General features: G+C 30.3%; 4 protein-coding genes across 4 annotated transcripts in view; 1 reads left to right on the top strand and 3 right to left on the bottom strand.

The window, feature by feature from the left end:
- The window catches only part of LOC141302184 (interleukin-1 receptor-associated kinase 4-like), a 7,761-nt gene extending 2,348 nt beyond the window's left edge, over window positions 1–5,413 (top strand). Inside the window, exons 2-5 of the mRNA XM_073832372.1 lie at window positions 1,157–1,343; window positions 1,425–1,487; window positions 3,957–4,115; window positions 5,309–5,413. Of these exons, the coding sequence (XP_073688473.1) occupies window positions 1,157–1,343; window positions 1,425–1,487; window positions 3,957–4,115; window positions 5,309–5,362 (463 nt within the window). The 3' untranslated portion in view covers window positions 5,363–5,413. The remainder of the gene's footprint in view (window positions 1–1,156; window positions 1,344–1,424; window positions 1,488–3,956; window positions 4,116–5,308) is intronic.
- LOC141301016 (transmembrane protein 117-like) overlaps window positions 1–23,184 on the bottom strand; it is a 160,224-nt gene that overhangs the window by 76,329 nt on the left and 60,711 nt on the right. The gene's annotated exons all lie outside the window — the stretch shown is intronic.
- On the bottom strand, window positions 7,866–21,010 carry LOC141301753 (twinfilin-1-like). The gene is made up of 8 exons (XM_073831947.1): window positions 20,944–21,010; window positions 17,816–17,994; window positions 17,320–17,415; window positions 14,529–14,633; window positions 11,561–11,686; window positions 11,327–11,477; window positions 9,610–9,731; window positions 7,866–8,041 (listed from the first exon to the last, which is right to left on the bottom strand). The coding sequence occupies exons 1-8, from the start codon at window positions 21,008–21,010 to the stop codon at window positions 7,871–7,873; spliced, it is 1,017 nt and encodes a 338-aa protein (XP_073688048.1). The 3' UTR covers window positions 7,866–7,870.
- The window catches only part of LOC141302183 (interleukin-1 receptor-associated kinase 4-like), a 12,589-nt gene continuing 10,419 nt past the window's right edge, over window positions 21,015–23,184 (bottom strand). The window contains exon 6 of the mRNA XM_073832371.1: window positions 21,015–21,021. Coding sequence (XP_073688472.1) covers window positions 21,015–21,021 — 7 coding nt within the window. The remainder of the gene's footprint in view (window positions 21,022–23,184) is intronic.

Genomic DNA, 23,184 nt, shown 5'->3' with positions numbered 1-23,184 from the left:
TGTCTATAGTTCTGTATCATGCTTGAAAAATTCGGTCTCTATTTGCACTTTGAATATTGAAAGAGTAGCCTACTTTGATCATGTGCTTGTCAAACATCTGCAGTCAGAATCAGCCATGAAGAATCAAGATCAGTGCATTACTAAAAAGAAATTGGGTGCGCCTACATTTTTTTTTTTTTTTTTGGTGCTCTAACTTTTTTTCACCTGCTAGGTGATTTTTTTTCCCGCCTTCTGTTTTAGAGACATGTTACAGGCCTTTGATAAAGATCTAATTGTTTTCCTTTAAAAATGTTTTAGATTCACACTGTAAAACATGTCTGTGTCAAAATCGTGATTAAAATCGAAATCGCAATACTGTTCAAGAAAATCGTGATATATAGTTATTTATTTATTTCGTAGGTTTTTAATATTCATAAAAGCAAAAGTGTACATAAAATTGACACTTGAAAGCTGTATTTCTTTTGAAAGATTTTAATGCTTATGTCAGTTTGGTTTTGGGTGTCTTACAAAAAAGTTAAACTCACAAATTATATATATATATATATATATATATATATATATATATATATATATATATATATATATATACTGTATATATGTATATATGTGTGTGTGTGTGTGTGTGTGTATAAATATAAGATATATTATATTATATAGTTAATAATAATTAATATACTTCACTTAACCATTATATTTAAAGTTGTACTTAAAATTAATTTTAATTTTATAGTTTATAAATAATGTTATTATATAATTTATTTAAATTTTTTATATTCATAAAACCAAAAGTGTATTCTTTTGAAATACAGCTTTTAAAAAAAATAAGTAAATGTGTGTGTATATATATATATATATATATATATATATATATACACGCAAACTTTAACATCTACAGTCTTAAGATTAATTTTATTGTATTATATTTAGTTAATTATTTAATAGGTGTTTTAAATATTCATAAAACCAAAAGCAGTTTTTCTTTTGATAAGTTTTAATTCCTATGTAAATACTAGTTTGGTTGTTCTCTTTTATTAAAAATACATTATATTGACAATTTTAGGTCTACATGCTTTTGTCCACATTTCTGATCAACCCAGATGTGTCACATGACCCACTAATAACAGATCTACAAAACATTATTCCTTCTGTTTAACAGCGGGAACATCCTCTTGGATAAAGACTTTGTTCCAAAAATCTCTGACTTCGGTTTGACGCGCGCTTCAGCCAATCAGACGTGCTCCACGGTCATGACGGGGAGGATTGTGGGTACGACGGCCTACATGGCGCCAGAGGCCCTGAGAGGAGAAATCACTCCTAAATCTGACGTCTTCAGCTTCGGCGTGGTTCGTCCTGCTAACGTTTACCAGTTATTTATGTTCAGACGTCTGTACAGGTCAGCAAGTGTTTGTTGGTTTATTGTGCAGGTGTTGCTGGAGATCCTGTCTGGTCTTCCTCCGGTGGATGAAAGCCGTGATCCCAAACTGCTGGTCTGTAAACATTCAGTCAGATCATCTAAACTCTTCATGTCTATGGCAGGCCGTTTTAGCCTAAAATCTACTAAGCGTTAGTCGTAAATGCACTTTTACAGGTAACAATTTAATTAGAGAGCTCTATAATTCAATTCCTATTACTAACAATTATGGCAAGCCATTTTAGCCTAAAATATACTAAACGTTAGTTGTTGTACAATTTGTTTACAAGTAACAATTTAATTAGAGAGCTCTATAATTCAATTCCTACTAGTAACAATTATGGCAAGCCATTTTAGCCTAAAATATACTAAGCGTTAGTTGTTGTACAATTTGTTTACAAGTAACAATTTAATTAGAGAGCTCTATAATACAATTCCTACTAGTAACAATTATGGCAAGCCATTTTAGCCTAAAATATACTAAGCGTTAGTTGTTGTACAATTTGTTTATAAGTAACAATTTAATTAGATAGCTCTATAATTCAATTCCTACTAGTAACAATTATGGCAAGCCATTTTAGCCTAAAATATACTAAGCGTTAGTTGTTGTACAATTTGTTTACAAGTAACAATTTAATTAGAGAGCTCTATAATACAATTCCTACTAGTAACAATTATGGCAAGCCATTTTAGCCTAAAATATACTAAGCGTTAGTTGTTGTACAATTTGTTTACAAGTAACAATTTAATTAGAGAGCTCTATAATACAATTCCTACTAGTAACAATTATGGCAAGCCATTTTAGCCTAAAATATACTAAGCGTTAGTTGTTGTACAATTTGTTTATAAGTAACAATTTAATTAGAGAGCTCTATAATTCAATTCCTATTACTAACAATTATGGCAAGCCGTTTTAGCATAAAATATACTAAACGCTAGTTGTTGTAAATGCATTTTTACAAGTAACAATTTAATTAGAGATCTCTATAATTCAATTCCTATTACTAACAATTATGGCAAGCCGTTTTAGCCTAAAATATACTAAACGTTAGTCGTTGTACAATTTTTTTTTTATAAGTAACAATTTAATTAGAGAGCTCTATAAATCAATTCCTATTACTAACAATTATGGCAAGCCGTTTTAGCCTAAAATATACTAAGCGTTAGTCGTTGTACAATTTTTTTTTACAAGTAACAATTTAATTAGAGAGCTCTATAAATCAATTCCTACTAGTAACAATTATGGCAAGCCATTTTAGCCTAAAATATACTAAGCGTTAATCGTCGTAAAGGCATTTTTACAAGTAACAATTTAATTAGAGAGATCTATAAATCAATTTTTTACTAGTAATAAATATGGCAAGCACTTTTAGCCTAAAATATACTAAGCGTACTAGTAACAATTTCAATTACAAAGCTCTATACTTAAATTTTTACTTGTTACAATTACAATTAGCAAGCTTTACAAATACATTTTTACTAGTCATATGTCTCCATTGACTATGGCAAGCCATTTTAGCCTAAAATATACTAAGCGTTAATCGTCGTAATTGCATTTTTACTATTAGCAATTCAAATTACAGAGCTCTACAAATTAATTTTTACTAGTCATATGTCTCATTGACATTTATTTTTAATTACAGAGCTCTACAACATAATTTTTACTAGTAAGAATTACAATTAGAGAGCTCTCTAATTCAATTACTAGTAAGAACTGAATTAGAGACCTCTTTAATTCAATTAAAGAGCTCTGCAATTAAACATATCTTTAATGTGTTTTTTATAAGTAAAAATTAAAGTAGAGCTTTGTAATTGCATTTTTACTAGTAATAATTAAATTAGAGAGCTCTCTAATCAGAATTGTTACTAGTAAAAACTGAATTAGAGAGCTCTCTAATTGTAATTGTTACTAGTAATAATTCAATTGTAGAGCTCTAATTAAAAATGAATGGAAGTCAATGGAGACATATGACTAGTAAAAATTCATTTGTAGAGCTCTCTAATTGTAATTGTTACCAGTAAGAATTAAATCAGAGAGCTCTCTAATTTAATTTTTACTAATAAAAATGCAATTACAACGAGTAACGCTTAGATTATTTTAGGCTAAAACGGCTTGCCATATTAGTGTTTTTTAACTAGTAAAAATTTAATTGTAGAGCTCTGTAATTGCATTTTTACTAGTAATAATTAAATTAGAGAACTCTCTAACCAGAATTGTTACTAGTAAAAACTGAATTAGAGAGCTCTGTGATTGGAATTATTACTAGTAGAAATTCAGTTGTAGAGCTCTGTAATTAAAAATGAATGGAAGTCAATGGAGACATATGACTAGTAAAAATTGAATTATAGAATTGAATTGCTACTAGTAAAAATGCACTTACGAGGAGTAACGCTTAGTATATTTTAGGCTAAAATGGCTTGCCATACACGTTCGTCCCAGAGCGTCTGACCTGTGTGTGTGTGTGTGTGTGTGTGTGTGTGTGTGTGTGTGTGTGTGTGTGTGTGTGTGTGTGTGTGTGTGTGTGTGTGTGTGTGTGTGTTTCAGATGGAGATGAAGGACGAGATCGATGATGAGGAGATCTCTCTGGAGGAGTTCATCGATGCGAAGATGGAGGGATGGCGGATGGAGGAGGTGGAGAGGATGTATGACGTGGCGTCTCAGTGTCTCTGTGAGAAGAAAAACAAAAGACCCGCGATCACAGAGGTGTGTGTGTGTGTGTGATTTAATCTACTATCATCGATATTCCCATTAATTTAACTTGAGGATAATAATATTTTACAAATATTTATTAAAGAGAGTGCTTCAGTTCATAAACTAATTTGCTAGTTTTCTAAATACTTAAATTTAACTTAACTTTAACTTATCTTTTATTTTTATTTTGACATTTCAACATTTTATGTATTATTTTATATTAAAGTGTTTTATAAAATAATTAAAAAATATAAAAAATTATATATATATATATAAAGATATTTTAGAATTTTTAATATTTATTAAATGTTATGTATACATGTTTAGTTGTATTATGTAATATATAAAAATATGATATATATATATATATATATATATATATATATATATATATATATATATATATATATACTTAATTAATATAGTTTATTAATATAGTTATTTAAGTATCAATTTAAATGTAGCATAAATAATATATATATATATTATTTATGCTACATTTAAATTGATACTTAAATAACATATATATATATATATATATATATATATATATATATATATTAAGTAAATAAGTTTCTTTTTACTATAAAACACATAAATCATACTTACATAATTGTGACACTTGAAAGCTGTTTTTCTTTCGTATTTTTTTTTTAATATGACATCTAAAAAACTGGTATTAAAAATATATTTTAGAATTTTTAATATTTATTAAATGTTATGTATAAATTATTTGTTGTATTATATAATATATACAAATTTAATATTTAAAAATCTAGTTTTTTTTTTTTAAGGAAACCAATAAAGTCAGAAAATGTTTTCTAAAATCTTAAAATTAACATTTTCATATCTATATTTATTTGTAAGATTTCAGATTATAATTTATTGCTTATTTTAATTTAATTTTAACATTTCTATATTTTTCATATTATTTCTTATATTATTTTATATTAAAGTATTTTATAAAATCATTATAAAAAATATATAAAGATATTTTACAATTTTTTTAATTTATGTATAAATTATTTATATTATATAATGTATATATTCTCTATATATGTATAAAAAAAATCTGTTTTTGTTTTTTAGGAAGCTATAGTGCTTAATATTTATTAAGTCATAAGTATGTATAAATTTGGTATTTAAAAAAGCCATGAGTATGACTTTTTCTTCTTTTTAATATATATATTTTTCTGAATTGTCAGGTTCTCTCTGAGCTGGAAGATATTCATCACAAACAATCCCAGAGCTCCAGATGAGCCGCTCAGGGTAAATCGATATTTCTCACACATTCCTGTTAAAATTTAGTCATGCATTTCGCAAAACACTAATATTTCATGACCCAGAATGCCCTGTATGAATCATTTTTTCTGCATTATGTAATAAAAGACAGTCCATTGCAATGATTTAAATACTTTATTTTTTCTCTAAAAAAACAAAGTTGCACATAGACGAGTATCTGAGACGTACACACACACACACACACACACACACACACACACACACACACACACACACACTCGCTACATGAGAAAAACAGCGGTTTGCCGTATGACAGTAGATACTCCGTGTGACCTGTGTTCGTTTTGACCTAAAAGTGATTCAGTCGAGTTTCCATCTTCCCTTTTTAGATTCATCATAATAATGCGTCCTAAGACAAAGACAAAAACACCGTAAAACAAAACAACAGAACAGCATTTGCATAGAAAAATGAGCATCCTGGCACATGGGAACCAAAACAATCATATCAAAAAGATGAGTTTACGTCGTAAAAAAGAAGTTGGATCCATCGGATGTGAGCCGTGATTTGGTACAAAATAGAAAAATAAAACGATATAAGACACGATAAAAGGAATGGTTTGCGGAGGTCACGTCTTCAGCAGTTAACTACGACCTGATCGTGAGTTTGGCACAGTTTAAAAAAAAAAAATCACAAAAGCCTCGTACGATATCCTTTAAAGGAGAAGTTCACTTTCAGAATCAAAATGTACAGATAATGTTTTCAGCTCCTCTTCATCCAAGATGTTCATGTCTGTCTTTCTTCCGTCGTGAAGGAATTATGTTTCTTGAGGAAAACATTTTAAGGATTTCTCTGCATATAGTGGGATTTAATGGTGTAGAATGTAGAAATTAAAAAGAAATTAGAATTCAAATAAATAGAAATAAAATTAGAAAAAAGTTTTTTTTTATTATTATTATTATTAGAAATTGGAATTAAAACGATATAAATTTAGAAACTAGAATTAAAGTGATAGAAATATGAAAAAATTTAAATTAGAAATTAGAATTAAAATGACAAAAGTAGAATGCTAGAAATAAAATAAAAAAGGTTAAATTTCTAAAAAACAAAATGAAATTAGAATCAAAATTAGAAATTAGAAATAAAATTAGAAATTGGAATTAAAGTGATAGAAATGTAGAAATATGGAAAAGAAATTAGAATTAGAGAAATTATAATTAAATGACAAAAATGTAGAAGCTTAGATTAGATTAACATTTACATTTCTAAAAAGTAAATGAATTTAGAATCAAAATTAGAATTTTAAAATAAAATTAGAATTAAAATGACAAGAATATAGAATTTAGAAATAAAATGAGAAAAAGTTACATTTAAAAAAATGAAATTAGAAATTGGAATTAAAGTGATAGTAATGTAGAAATATGAAATTTTTTTTAATTAGAAATTAGAATTAACATGACAAATGTAGAAACTAGAAAATAATACATTTAAAAAAATAATATATACCTTTTTCAGATTAGAAATGCAAAATTATTTTCATTTTTATACGATAATTATATGATATACGAAACTACATTTTTTTAAAGAAATAAAATAGAATTAAAAAATAGAAATTAGAATTTAAATGATAGGAATGTGGAAACTAGAAATAAAATAGGAAAATAAAAGATTTAAAAAAATAAATAAAATAAAATTAGAAACTAAATTTTAATTATAGAAATGCAAACATTTTATCATTTTTATATAATAATTATATGATATATAAAACAAAATTTTCTAAAAAGAAATAAAATATAATTTAAAACAAAAAAAAGAAATTAGAATTAAAACAATAGAAATGCAGAAATAAGATTAGAAATTAGAATTAAAATAATAGGAATGTAGAAGCTAGAAATAAAATAGGAAAGTTTTACACTTTAAAAAAATAAATAAAATAACATTAAAAAATAAATTATAAATTAGAATCAAAATGATAGAAATGCAGACATTTTTATCATTATTTTGAAGTCGAGATGTTTTTGGACATACCCTAACTGTCTTGAACTGGAATACACAGAGTTCAGGCAGAGCTAGACAAGACGAGCATTTAAGGTTAAAAATATAAATTGTCTTTTTTTTTTTTTTTGAAAAACAAAAACAAAAACAATTGTATCGCTAGATAAGACTCTTATTCGTCGACTGTGATCGTTTAGAGCTCTTTGAAGCTGCATTGAAGCTGCATTTTGGAAGCTCAAACACCATAGAAGGCCACTATATGGAGAGAAATACAGTAATGTTTTCTTCAAAACACTATTTCTTTACAACTGAAGAAAGAAAGGCATACATTATCTGTACATTTTAGTTCTGGAAGTGAACTTCTTCTCCTTTAATAATTGGTTTATTGGTTTTAAAATCAAAGGACACCTCGTAAACGCACCGCAGAGGTGTTTGTGTCACATTGTGCATAGCTCCACGTCGGTTTCTGCAGGAGATGGTGAGGAATAAATGACGTGGCCTCTGGGATTGGCGTTGGTTTGCTGATGGCGGGTTAATCGTCGGCTTCTTGGCCGTCTCCGGGTCGCCGCGTGATCCTGCGCTCGCCCTTTCTGCCGGGCGGCCCGCGTGGTTTGGCGAACGCCTGCTTGTGCGCGTGCTGCTTGGGATGAACCTCGTCGTACAGGAAGTCCGCCGTCAACTCGTCGCCGTTATCGATCTCCATCTGCGGAGGAAAACACGCTGAGGTTTAGAGGTGAATGTTACAGACGTCATATTAGCTCAGATATTATGAATAAAAATTAACCCTCTGGTGTCACTTTTGGCTAAAAAATACAATTTTGTTTTTTTGAGAATTTTTGATTTCATTGGAATGGTACAAAACAAGGTTTTACCACTTGCTAGAGAATTAAGATTAAATTAAAAACAAAATTCTAAATTAGAAGTAAAATTATAGGTATGTAGAAATTAGATATAATTATAAAATTAGAAGTTAGAATTAAAATGATAAGAATGTAGAAACTTGAAATAAAATTAGAAAATTATACATTTTAAAAAAGAAAAAGAATTGCATAAAAAAATAGAAATTACAATTAAAACAACAGAAATGTAGAAATATGTAATACAATTAGAATTAAAATGATAGAAATGTAGAATTTTGACAAAATAAAATTAGAGTTAAAATAAGTGAAAAAATTACTTAAAATACATAAAATAATAATTAAAATGAAATTAGAAACAAAAATAGACATAAGAATTAAAATTGTAATTATTAAATAAAATTATTAATAAAATTATACAAGCAGATATAAAATGGTACGAATGTAGAAATTGGAATTAAAATTATGAGAATCTAGAAACTAGAAATAAAATTAGAAAACAATACATTTAAAAAAATAATTAATAGAAATAAAACTAATATAGAAATTTGAATTAAAACAATAGAAATGTAGAAGTTAGACAAAAAATATAAAATTAGAAATTTGAATTAAAATAAGAATGTAGAAACTAAGCAAATTATAATATATTTTTTTAAATTACATAAATTTAAATTAAATTAGAAACAAAAATAGAAAATTAAAATGATAATGTAGAAATTTATAATTGTATTAATAAAGTAGATATAAAATGATAGGAGAATGTAGAAATTAGAATTAAAATAATAATCTAGAAACTAGAAATAAAATTAGAAAATAATAAATTTCAAGTAATAAAGAAAAAGAATTACATAAAGAAATAAAACAAAAAGGAAATTAGAATTAAAACAATAGAAATGTAGAAATTTGTAATATAATTTGAATTAAAATGATAAAAATTTAGAACTTAGACAAAAAAGATAAAATTAGAAATTAGAATTAAAATGATGTAGGAACATGATAGGAATGTAGAAACTAGAAAAGAATCTAAAATGTAAAAATTAGAATTAAAATAAGAATGTAGAAACTAGAAATAAAATTATAAAATACATTTAAAAAAAATAAAAAATAAAATTAGAAACAAAAATAGAAATTAGAATTAAAACAATAGGAATATAGAAATTAGAATATTATAAAATTAGAAATTGGAATTAAAATAAGAATGTAGAAACTGGAAATTAAATTAGAATAATACATTTTACAAAAGAAATAAAATTAGAAACAAAAATAGAAATAAGAGTTAAAATGACAGAAATTAGAATGAAAATGATAGGATAGTCCTAATGATGTGCTAATTGACTGATGTAGAGTTGAACTTGTGTAACCCAGAATATTTGTCTAATCACGTCCCGAACAGAAGGAGCCAAACCGAACTGACCTTCTTGGCCACCTCCATCTGCAGTTTGTTCTCCACCATCTCCAGCAGCGGATTCTTACAGCTGGAATAAAGCATGCGCTCGCGGATCCCACAGCTGTAGCCCGGCATGGAGTAAATAAACACTGAAACACAACACACACAGTGCTATCTTACTATCACATACATACTGTAAGAGATTATATTCATATTTGGAATCTTTTAAGTTTCTTTTTTCATTCTGTATTTTTATAGTTAATGAATAAAAGTCAGTGAATAAAAACAATATAGATGCATTCAAATGACTTATAAAAATGCCAAAAACACAAATTAATTTTTTTAAACTTTAACCAAAAATAAAATAAAATAGAAAAACATTATAAACATAAAAAATATTTATTCTATTTATATATTTTTTTGGTATTTTTAAATAGTTAATGAATAAACGTCAGTAAATAAAAACAATATAGATGCATTAAAATAGCTAATAAAATGTCAAAAACACTCAATTAAATTTCTAAAACTTAAAATGAAATAGAAAAAATATTAATAAATTATGAACATAAAAATATATTTTTTTAATAAAAAAAAAAATATTTTTTTTTAATTATATATTTTCTTAATTTCGTATAGGTAATGAATAAAAGTCAGTAACAAATGTCAAACACACAAAATTACATTTCTAAAACCTTAACCAAAATTAAAATAAAATAGAAAAAATATAAATAAATTACAAACTTAAAAATAATATATTTTTAAATTAAAAATATATATTTTTCATATTTATATTGATAATTTCTTTCTTTTTTTTGCATTTATTTGTAGTTAATAGGTCAGTAAATAAAAACAAATGTGAAACACAAAAAATAACATTTCTTAAACCTTAACCAAAATTTAAATAAAATTGAAAAAAAAAAAAAAATACAAATAAATTATAAACATAAAAACATTTTTTATAATATTTATTATATTTATTTTTTTTATTTATTTTAATATTTTTTTTAGTTAATGAAAAAAGTCAGTGAATATAACGATATAGATGCATTAAAATGGCTAATATAAATAGCAAAACACGAAATTAAAATTTTAAAACTTTAACCAAAATTAAAAATTATGAATAAATTATAAACCAAAATATTATTATTTTTTTATATTTTATATAATTATTTTATATTTTTAATTAATGAATAAAAGTCAGTGAATAAAACCAAAATGTCAAAAACACAACATTAAAATGAAAACAAAATAATAATAATTATAAATATATCATAAACAAAAATTTAAAAATGTATATTTATATATTTTGTGTTAATTTTTTTTATTTTAATATTTTTTGTTTTTTATAGTTAATGAATAAATATTAAAAACAAAAATATTATAATATATTTTTGGGAATAAAAAATATTTTTTATATTTATACATTTTGTGTTAATTTCTTTTTTATTGATTTTTTTTTAATAGGCAATGAATACAAGTCAGTAAATAAAAATGATATTGATGCATTAAAATGACTAATAAAAATGTCAAAAACTAAAAAAAAAATTTAACTTTAAACTAAAATGAAAATGGAATAAATTATAAACAAAAATATATTTTTTAATAAAAAAATTCTATTTAGATATGTTACGTGTTAATTTCAAGCAATAAAAACGCAGTTTTTGATGTTTTTAGTGTAGTTTAAGTGAGCTATACTGTAGATTAGCAGAAAGAAATGATCCTCAAACAGGAGTGGTGTGTGTACCTGCAGACTCCAGGTAGTCTCCCTCGTGTGAGTGTTTGTAGCGGAAGAAGTGATAGCGCGCCGCGTCTTTGGGGATCCGCTTGGGCAGATCCTTGACCTCCGTGGGGTCCGTGTTCGACAACACGATCAGCTCCTTCTCAAAGTTGATGCTCTTTGGGAATAAAACAACAGATATCAAACATGCGTCTCTTTTGTGGATCGACTGCTAAACCGTGTGAAGTGTGTTTCTCTCACCAGCTGAACGTAGTTGAGCTTTTTGTCCTTGAACTGTTGTAACGCGGCTACGGCCTCTCCGTCCAGAGGAAACGCAACACCCTGAAGAGTCTGCTTAGTACTGTTCACGTTAATGTCTGTCTGAACCTGCAATTAATTCATCATATTCATTACATTTGATTAGTTCATGAATTCCCTGAATAATAACCAACACAAATACAACTAGAGAGTAACGTTTGTAGACAACCCTTAAGGTTGGCTTGAGAAAACCTAGTCTGTGGTTTGACATAGTTGTAAAAGCTTTACGTTTAAAAGTTTGAAATGTTTCTAGCATGATTATCTATGTACTATCAAGTTACTAGCATGTTGCTAGCATAATTAGCAAGTTAATAGCATGATTAGCTATTTACTACCAATTTACTAGCATAATTAGCAGGTTACTATCAAGTTACTAGCATGTTGTTAGCATATTTAGCAAGTTACTAACATGATTAGCTATTTACTATCAAGTTACTAGCTTGTTAGCATAATTAGCAAGTTACTAACATGATTAGCTATTTACTACCAAGTTACTAGCATAATTAGCAAGTTACTAGCATGATTGACATTGTTACTAACATGTTGCTAGCATGATTAGCTATTTACTAACATAATTAGCCGGTTACTAGCATGATTAGCTATTTACCACCAATTAACTAGCATAATTAACAGGTTGCTAGCATGATGCTAGCATGATTAGCTATTTACTATCAAGTTACTAGCATGTTGTTAGCATAATTAGCAAGTTACTAACATGATTAGCTATTTACTACCAAGTTACTAACACGATTGACATTGTTACTAACATGTTGCTAGCATGATTAGCTATTTACTAACATAATTAGCCGGTTACTAGCATGATGCTAGCATGATTAGCTATTTACTATCAAGTTACTAACTTGTTAGCATAATTAACAAGTTACTAACATAATTAACAAGTTACTAACATGATTGCATGTGATTAACCTGTTGCTAGCATTTTTCTAACATGATTAGCTAGTTACTAGCATGTTTGCTAACATGTTTCTAGCATGATTAGCTATTTATTACCAAGTTACTAACATGTTGCTAACACAATTAACGATTTATTAGCATGTTGCTATCATAATTAACAAGTTACTAGCATGATTGGCATGTTGCTAACATGATTAACTAGTTACCAGCATGTTGCTAACCTGTTTCTAATACGATTAACATGTTATTAGCATGTAGTTAGCATGATTAGCATGTAGCTAGCATGTTGCTAACATGACTAGCTATAACATAGCTAGCTACTAACATGTTGCTAGCATGATTAGCATGTTACTAGCTGAAAATGGCTGGTTTAAGCTTGGCTGGTCTTTTAACAGGTCTCCCAGTTTGACCAGCTAAAAATTGGCCTAAACCACTTTAAACGCATCCTGGGGGACCAGCTAAAGCAGCTGATCATCTTAGGCTGGTTTTATGTTGTTGATGTTTCAGTAGAGAGTTGTTAGGCGTTGCTTTAGCAATAAACAGTTGAAATACACCATAAGACTCACTCTACAAATGTTTTCACCCCCTCAATGAAAGTCTATGGGATTTTTGGTGGATTTGATAGTCTGGTTTACGAAAACCATAAGGCGGATCAGTTAGAAAACATATAGCAAACCGAGTCAGACCAGTCTGAAGGTCTAGGCAGAGTTTGGTGGTTGTAGCTTTAAAAGTCTAGTAGCAGATACACTTTCAAATGTAGCCTTCAGAAGAAGAAGAAGCCCAACCTAATTGTGAAACTCCATCAGGACGATTCTCTTTAACTTCCTGTCATTGATTTATTTTCAGGCCTCATTGTGTTTCTCATGTGTTCAGTGCTGCCAGCTCTTATCTCTGACCTACAGATGCTGCTTTTTAAGGAAAATGAAACTTCTAGTTCCTGTTTGCACTGTCTTGCTTTCTGATTGGCTGCTTTTAGGGACGGTCTCACTGCATGTCCTTATATGGTCGTGAGTTTGGCACTGATGATTCCCACTTGAGATCACATGATCTTATTCACAAACAACATGTTTAAAAATACATTTTTAAAGGCCTTTATACATATTTCACTACAGGAATGATCAAAAACAAGACATTTTATAGTCAACAAGGTATTTATTTTGTTACAAACTATTTCTATTTAAAATGATTGCTATTTTAAATGACCCTTAATGGGTAATAATCCATGGTTTCCACCAAAATTCCAGTTGCTATGGTAACTATGACTATAAAAGTGAGATATTTTAAAGTAAATGATACATTTAAAATGTTACAAAATTTCAAATAAGTGCTTAAAAAATTGAAAGACTGTTATAAATATTTATCATGGAAATACCAGTAACTACTAGAAAAAGAGATGAGACATTTTAATGTTACAAAAGATTTCTATTTCAAATAAATACTGTTTTAAAAGACCGTTATAAATGTTTACCATGGTTTCCACTAAAATATCAGAATTACTGCAATAATTACTATAAAAATTAGACATTTTATAGCAAACAAGACATTTATTGTTTTACAATAGATTTCTATTTTGAATAAATACTATATAAAAAAACAAACAAACTTTGGTTTCCACTAAAATACCACAATTACTACAAGAAAAAATATATATTTTGTAGTAAATGAGACATTTTAATGTTAAAAAAAAGATTTCTATTCCAAATAAACACTGTTTTAAAAGACCGTTATTAATATTTATCATATAATTTGAATGTTTATATAAAACAAAATTTTTATTTAGGTTATTATTTGGTGATTATTAAATAAATGTGATTAATATATCGACTAATAAATAAACTACTGGCTCAAAATAGCAGAGCAAAAATCTTTTGTTTTTAAAGGGATTGTGTTTATACTGCAGTATGTGTTTGAATCAATGTGTGCATCTTGTCTGTCATTATGTTGATTATAGGAAGTGCATCTCTCTCAGATGAATGCAGGTAATGTGTGTTTGTACCTCACTGAGTTTAATCTGTCGTAGTTCCTCCTCAGCGGCTGTCAGAGGCAGAGGAGCTGATTGAGCCGTCACGTGTTTCTTATATCCGCTGAGAGAAACATCATCCTGCCACAGACGAACACATGTTACACCAGTACACAATCACTGTCTCATATAATCTTAAAACATTAGCTCACTAATTAGCTCATTCATCTATTTTTTTGTAAAGAAAAAAACTAGATTAAAAAGTTTGTCAAGGCAAACTTTGAAGTTGGCTTGAGAAAGCTGGACCAGAAAGTTTGAATACGTTTAAGAAAAAAAGTTGAAGACGTTTAAAGTACAATTTCAATCTGAACCGAAACCTTAATGTTTGATAGATATATAGATAGATAGCATGTTTCTAGTATGATTAGCATGTTACTAGTTGCTAGCATGTTTCTAACATGATTAGTAAGTTGCTAGCATGATTCTAACATGATGACCGAGTTTCTAACATGATTAACAAGTGGCTGGTGTATTTCTAACTAGGGATGCTCATATTGACCGTTTAACCGTTAACCGCCAGTAAGAATTTTAACCGATTATTACTATCAGTTAAACGGTTTAATTTTTTTTTTTTTTTTTACGTTTGCTCCATGGTGAAAGAAAAAATGTATTTATCACGGGCGCGTGTCCGTGCAGTACGGCTGTTCAGACATATTTTGCTGAGTAAGCACCTGCTTTACCTTTTCTTAGTTTATGTTACTGATGTAGTAGCCTATATGCAACACGATGGCAATGGCAATATTGGGTTATCAAAGAGTGAATCCATAAATAAATGTAACGTTATTTAATTTCTAAATTAATTATAGTCTAAAGAGTGCGCGCTCTCCTTACTATCACTGGAAAGTTGTCACTCATACATTACTGCAGTTCATCTCACAAAGTTAATAAAAAGTAATAAAATAACCTTTACACTGTACAATTAATCTCTTATTTTCATCATGTCTACACTTTCTTGTTTTAATGAGAGAGTTCGCAGAGGTGTAGAAGCAGAACAGAAACCGGCACTTTGAGTGGTGAGTGGATCGTAACATAGCCGCCTCTGATTGGCCACAGCGATAATGTAATCAACAGAAATGTCTGTGATTGGCTATTGAACGCTGTGAAAACACGTTTCTCCACATATGACCAGTGGATGAAAAGACCCGTCCCGAACCGCAAATTGAAAGGATCTTTGTGAAGTGTTTTTGTCGCGGATCTAAGAGTTAACAGACAACGTCCCAGTCTATCCGTGTAGCATGTCCACATGTTAAAAACTAGGTACACTGAGGTATAGGCTGGCCTGCTATATGTTTTTATGTCCGACGAGAAGAATAAGACCGGTACCTTTCTTCAAAGCGCATAGAAGGATTCAGTGTGTTTTAGTTTTGTCATATTAATTAGGTAGTTATTTAATTTATACACATTTAGTATAGGCCTATTTATATTATTATTATTTTTTTTCATTCTGATTTTCTCTGTTCTCAGAAGCGCTGCTGATGCGTGATAATTTGAGTAACGTTATATGTGAATGCAGTTTTTGTTGTTGCTCTGTATGCTGCTGTTTGCACATTAAAATAAAACATTTGCTTGTATTTTTTATGTATATCATCACAGATACTTGTGCATTCTATTTTTATTTTAAACGAATTTATTATTCTAATTTTATCAGTTAACGGTTAATGTTCGGATAACGAGCAGCGGTTGTCGGTCAGGAGAATTAACCGAAATGAGCATCCCTATTTCTAACATGATTAGCACGTTGCTAGCTTGTTTCCAGCATGTTTCTATCATGATTAGCAAGTTGCTAACCTGTTTCTAACATGATTAGAATGTTAGCATGTGTCTAACATGATTAACAAGTGGCTAGTGTATTTCTAACATGATTAGCACGTTGCTAGCTTGTTTCCAGCATGTTTCTAACATGATTAGTAAGTTGCTAGCATGATTCCAGCATGATAACTGAGTTTCTAACATGATTAACAAGTTGCTAGCATGTTTCTAACATGATTAGTAAGTTGCTAGCATGATTCTAACATGATTACCAAGTTTCTAGCATGATTAGCAAGTTGCTAACCTGTTTCTAACATGATTAGAATGTTAGCATGTGTCTAACATGATTAACAAGTGGCTAGTGTATTTCTAACATGATTAGCACGTAGCTAGCATGTTTCTATCATGATTAGTAAGTTGCTAGCATGATAAGCATGTTTGCTAACATGTTTTTAACATGATTAGCAAGTTGCTAGCATGTTTCTAGCATGATTAGCATGTTATTTACATCATTGGCATGACTGACAAGTTACTAGCATGTTTCTAGCATGATCAGCAAGTTACTAGCATGATGCTAGTTGCTAGGCTTGGCTAGATTTGATCTAGATCTGGCAGTTTAAATTTGAATTTTGACAGTTGGAGTTTGAATTTTGACAGTTGGAGTTTGAATAGTGTTGATCATTTGAACAGTCCCTCAATGTAAGTCTATGGGATTATGATGATTTTTAATCTTCAATTTGATGAAAACTATGAGTCGGATCAGTCTGAAAAGCTGGGCTGAGTTTGGAGTTTCTAGCTTGAAAGCTTTAAGAGGAGTAACGTTCAGAAATTTGTCTAAGAAGAATAATAATAAAGAGCTTACGTAGATCAGTAGTTTGGCTTTCTCAAGCCAACTTAGTAATATTTTAAAAAAATTCTGTATTTTTGATCAAATAAATGCAGCCTCTGTGAGCAGAAGAGGGTTTTTTTCCCAAAAATGTCTTCAGTTTGCATTGAATCTGCATTGAACATAACGCACCTTTACGGTGCCGAACATCTCGTCTTTAATGTGTCCGAGGCCGAACTCCTTCTTGAGCGTGGCTCTGGTGGCGGCGTACAGCATTTTGTGCCGAACCTGTCAGAAAGAGCAACGACAGACTGTGAGCTTGACATCAAAACAGCTGGACTTAGACTATTATTAGTATATTATACTATATTAGACTATACATGCTAAACATTTTACACTAACAGAAAGGATGATCATGTAAATATGTAGGACAGGTCTCAAAAAGAGTTAAAGAGCACTGACGAGTCTGAACACGTTTGAGAATGACAAGAATGTTCAGCAGAGACTAAACCGCCTGAAGATCACTTCAAATCCTCTAGATCTGTGTAAAAAACATCTACTAGTTTAAAAACTCACAGCTCTGATCGGAGTAACCTGTGAGTAAACACTAAGAGCTTCATTCATCTCCAGAAGTGGTTTAAGAAGCTCTGAAGACCCAGGTTTGTGATCTCAGGTGTGTGAGTCTTACAGGTGAGTGGTCAGGTGACCAGGCGATGAAGATCCACTCGTGTCCGAGGCTGTTGGTGGTGTCCAGGCGGAACAGGATGTAGCAGGGCAGCTCTTTATCCAGCACAGGAAGTAGAAGAGCGTCGTAGTCTTCCTCCCAGCTGCGAGCGGCCGCTTTGGTGAGACCTAAAACCAGCTCCTCTGAAAACCACATCCACACCAATCACTCACTAAACTAGACTTCACAAAACCAGATCAACTAGTTCTACTCAAGAGCTTTAACTTTAAACTTTAAAAAAGCCCAGATCTACAGACTGATCCGAAGATAGTTGTTAATAATGCTAACAACATGCTAGTAACTTAGTAATCATGCTAGAAACATGCTAGCAACTTGCGTATCATGTTAACGACATGGTAGCAATTTGGTAATCATGCTAGAAATGTTAGCAATGTGCTTATCATGCTAGAAACATGCTAACAACATGTTTATAATGCTAACAACATGCTAGTAACTTAGTAACCATGCTAGAAACATGCTAGAAACTGGCTAAACATGTTAATAACAGGCAAACAACTTGCTAATCATGCTAGAATTATGCTAGCAACTTGTTAATCATGCTATAAACATGCTAGCAACATGCTAATCATGCCAGAAACATGCTAACAACTTGGTAATTGTGTTAGAAAAATGCTAGCAACATGCTAATCATGCTTGAAAATGCTAACAAGTCGGTAATCATGGTGAAAACATGCTAGCAACAGTCTAATCATACTAGAAACATGCTGGCAACTTGGTAATTATGTTAGAATAAAGCTAGCAACTTACCAATCATGCTAGAAACATGCTAGCAACTGGCTAAACATGTTAATAACAGGCAAACAACTTGCTAATCATGCTAGAATTATGCTAGCAACTTGTTAATCATGCTATAAACATGCTAGCAACATGCTAATCATGCCAGAAACATGCTAACAACTTGGTAATTGTGTTAGAAAAATGCTAGCAACATGCTAATCATGCTTGAAAATGCTAACAAGTCGGTAATCATGGTGAAAACATGCTAGCAACAGTCTAATCATACTAGAAACATGCTGGCAACTTGGTAATTATGTTAGAATAAAGCTAGCAACTTACCAATCATGCTAGAAACATGCTAGCAACTGGCTAAACATGTTAATAACAGGCAAACAACTTGCTAATCATGCTAGAATTATGCTAGCAACTTGTTAATCATGCTATAAACATGCTAGCAACATGCTAATCATGCCAGAAACATGCTAACAACTTGGTAATTGTGTTAGAAAAATGCTAGCAACATGCTAATCATGCTTGAAAATGCTAACAAGTCGGTAATCATGGTGAAAACATGCTAGCAACAGTCTAATCATACTAGAAACATGCTGGCAACTTGGTAATTATGTTAGAATAAAGCTAGCAACTTACCAATCATGCTAGAAACATGCTAGCAACTGGCTAAACATGTTAATAACAGGCAAACAACTTGCTAATCATGCTAGAATTATGCTAGCAACTTGTTAATCATGCCATAAACATGCTAGCAACATGCTAATCATGCCATAAACATGCTAACAACATGCTAATCATACTTGAAAATGCTAACAAGTCGGTAATCATGGTGAAAACATGCTAGCAACAGTCTAATCATACTAGAAACATGCTGGCAACTTGGTAATTATGTTAGAATAAAGCTAGCAACTTACTTATGCTAGAATCATGCTAACAACATGCTAGTAACTTGCTAATCATGTTAACAACATACTAGCAACATGCTATCTATCCATCCATCTATCCATCTATCTATCTTCAAACCTTATCTATCTATCTATCTATCAATCAAATCTTAAAGGTCCCATATTGTACACATTTCTGGAGTTTTATTTTAGTTGTTGATGTCCTTAAGAATATATATTTGCGGTATAAGTGCCAAAATCCATCTCAATATATTTTTACAGCTCCTCTTTTAGGAGCTCTGTCAAGAACAGGTCGATTTTGGCCCATCTAATTAATATTCATGAGCCTCTCTTCTTATTGGCCTGTTGTTTTCTGAGTGACGCACAGCCAGGCCAATCACAAGTAACTACGGTCATGTATGCTGTAGCCTGCTGTGGATTGCTGATACTCAACAGGATATTTCAGAATGATCATTAATGTTTTTTCTTTTTCAAACACCGAATGCAGTAGCTACATAACTGTTGCTTTAGTAAAGCCCCTTTCACAATGCGCGCTGATTCTGGAAAATTACGGGAACGAGCACTGTGTGAACAAAAGCCAGAACCAAATGGCATAAAGGCAGTGTTGTAGTGATGATGCACGTTATCATGCGACTCTTCACAACGAAAAAACTACGTGCAAAGTGGAATGAAGCGGCGATCAGGAGCTCCTCACTATCAGAGCTGAAAATCAGGTTAGTTTCAGTTTAGTGAATCGTACGCGTCGCATTACATCTCACATCCAAACGTCACATGTCTTTATGGGTTGTGTGTAAAGCACGCACAGATTCCGGAAAACAACTGTGAATGAACCAAATTAAGCAACTCCGGAACAAATCATGGGACACATTATCCGTGTATTTACCGGAATCGCTGTGAAAGAGGCTGAAGTTGACGTGCCTCTGGTCTCTTATATTCACGTTGTTCTGAAGCCTGTGTAATGATGTAGTTTCGACATCTATCGACTGAACAGGGTTTTCTCGACTTGTTTTCGTGTTGTTGTTGCTTAGCAATGGCATTGACGTGAAGTTGTCGAGGTTTGACAAAAGGAGGGTGGGACGTTGGTTGGTGACTGAGTCGATCGGACGTCACATCGTACATAGCCACATAGTTATATAGCCCCTAGACCTCAGTTATCATGAAAAAAGCCAGGAAATTTCGATTTTGACAATACGGGACCTTTAAGCTTTTAAAACTACTTTAAACTTCAAAATATTTCAGACTGAAAACTCTCAAACTTAAAACTTCTAAAACTGTGAAATCTTTTAAAACTTTTAAAACTTTCTGCTCCAGCTTTCTCAAGCCAGCTTCACAGTTTGTCTTGAGAAACATTTTGATCTAGTTGTATGTGTACTATTTTCTTTCTTCGTGAACATCTGATTAGCTTTCTTTGTAAATGATATTGTGTGTGTTTCGTACCATTTTCGATCACGATCTTCAGGAGTCTGTATTGTCCGTTCCTGGCGTTGCCGAAAACATCCTTCATCTCGTCAGCAGCTAGAAAACGAACAAACAAAAGTGTGAACTACAAGCCACTGCTCAGAAACACACATACGGCAGGAATAACAGCAGAAGAGATTGATTGTAATCAACAGAGACTGACTCCTGACTGTGTTTCTGATGATATACACACACAATATCACAGGAAATGCTCAGCACGTCTTCTGAAACTCATCACTTAGAGATCTATAATTATTCTGTGACTTTAGCAACGGTGACACAAAGGGAAATGATTCATTAAGACAAATCAGTATCCGTTTAACTTTACAACATAGTGACATTTCATTTATTAGTCAGAAACAGAGAAAAAGGGAAGTTAACATTATTACCTAAATATCTATTTGGTATAAACTGCATACAATAATGGCAATGATGTAATCAGTGTTATTTTGATGTATTTCAGATACTAATCATTTTTTATTAACACAAAATACGTTTTTATTTTCATATTTAGTTTTTATTTGAATTTGACTTAAAGTTTTAAGAATTCTGTTGTGCATTTTTGTCATTTCTAATACATACATATATTTATATATAAAATAAACAAATATGTCCAGCTGTATTTATTTATTTATAAGTTAAAAAAAATGATATTAATATTTTATTCATATCAAGTTAAACTAAATTAAAATGATAAATGTTAAATGTTAATTAATTGCAATAAATGTTAATTTCAGTTTACTATATATATAGTTTTATTTCTTCTTTCTTTCTTTATCATTTATTTTAAGTAACAAATCAAAATTGTAATATTTTTTTTTATATTTTTAATTTTCATTATAATTTTAAGTTTTAGGAATTTTGTTGTGCATTTGTGTATTTTTTTAATAAATAAGTAGGAATATATATATATAAACAAATATGTCTATATAGTTTTTTATTTCTGCTTTATTATTTATTTATAAAAACAATATCTATTCATATTTTTTAATCAAGTTCAACAAAATTAAGTGTTGGTTGATTAATGTCAATTTACATATTTTAAGAAACAAATAAAAATTGTTATTATTTTTATATTTTCCATTTTGCTTAAAAATTTAGTTTAGCAATTTTGCTGTGCATTTGTCATTTACAATAAATAAATAGAAAAATATAAATATTTAGAGAGAGAGAGAGCGATGTCTATATATATTCCTATATAATAAATATGACTATAAAGATTTTATTTCAGCTTTTTAATTTATTTTTTACATCACGTTCAAACTGAATTAAAATGATAAATGTTGGTTAATTCATTAAAATTTTTATATTCGCCTTTTCATTTATATATTTAATATTTTTGCATTTCAGTTCACATACATTTTATTTAAAGTACCAGTTTTTAAATATATTTTAGTTAACTATTATAACCCTAAATGAAATTAGTTTAATAGCACATCTGAAAGACATTGCCTGTGGGCAGGTTTATCAAAACGCAATACATGATGCACACAATTAATTTCACATGTGCCTGCTTTCAGTTCTATTACTATTTCAGTTACTATTACATCCATGTTCAGACACTGTATGGTTTAGTACAAGTACAGACATGCATTACAACCCATGCACAGACTGCTTCAATCTGATTCAATGTAAGTCAATGCATGTTTAGTTTGTTCCTGTGCATTTAATAACTGAGCCAACAAACCATGCATTACTTTATCCCACTCAGAAAGATGATATTTCATGCTGTAGGTGTAAAGTCAGTCTATATTCTATCATAAGCATGACAGAATGAGAGATATGAGAGTATTATGGGATGCTTGTGGATCGCGAGCGGCGCGCGCTGAAGGCGTTGCCCCCCGCGCTCGTGATTGTGAAGCGGATCACTGAAACACAACTCTGACATCCCAAAAACACTAATGCGATCACTTGTGAAGATGATTATAATCATAAACCGCAGATCTGAGTGAAATCACAGCTGACAGACGCGCCTGATTTACATCTTCATTGATTTTCTAACTGAATCTCGGCGCTCGCGTGAGTTTAGCGTCGCTCTGTTATTCTTATCAAACAGACACTGAGATATAAATCGTGAGAATATTTCGCTCTTACCCTGAATACCCGTCTGGTGAGACATTATTTCTCTCGGTGGATGATGTTTGGAGACTCTCGATCCCGGAAGAAGGAAGCGGAGCGGCCGCGACGTCACGTGCCTCTGACGCGTCAACAACCCTCCCT

This window comes from Garra rufa, chromosome 25 (genome assembly GCF_049309525.1).
Source record: "Garra rufa chromosome 25, GarRuf1.0, whole genome shotgun sequence".
NCBI lineage: Eukaryota > Metazoa > Chordata > Actinopteri > Cypriniformes > Cyprinidae > Garra > Garra rufa.
Note: the sequence above shows the minus strand (reverse complement) of the source record. Positions and strands in the feature narration are given on the sequence as shown.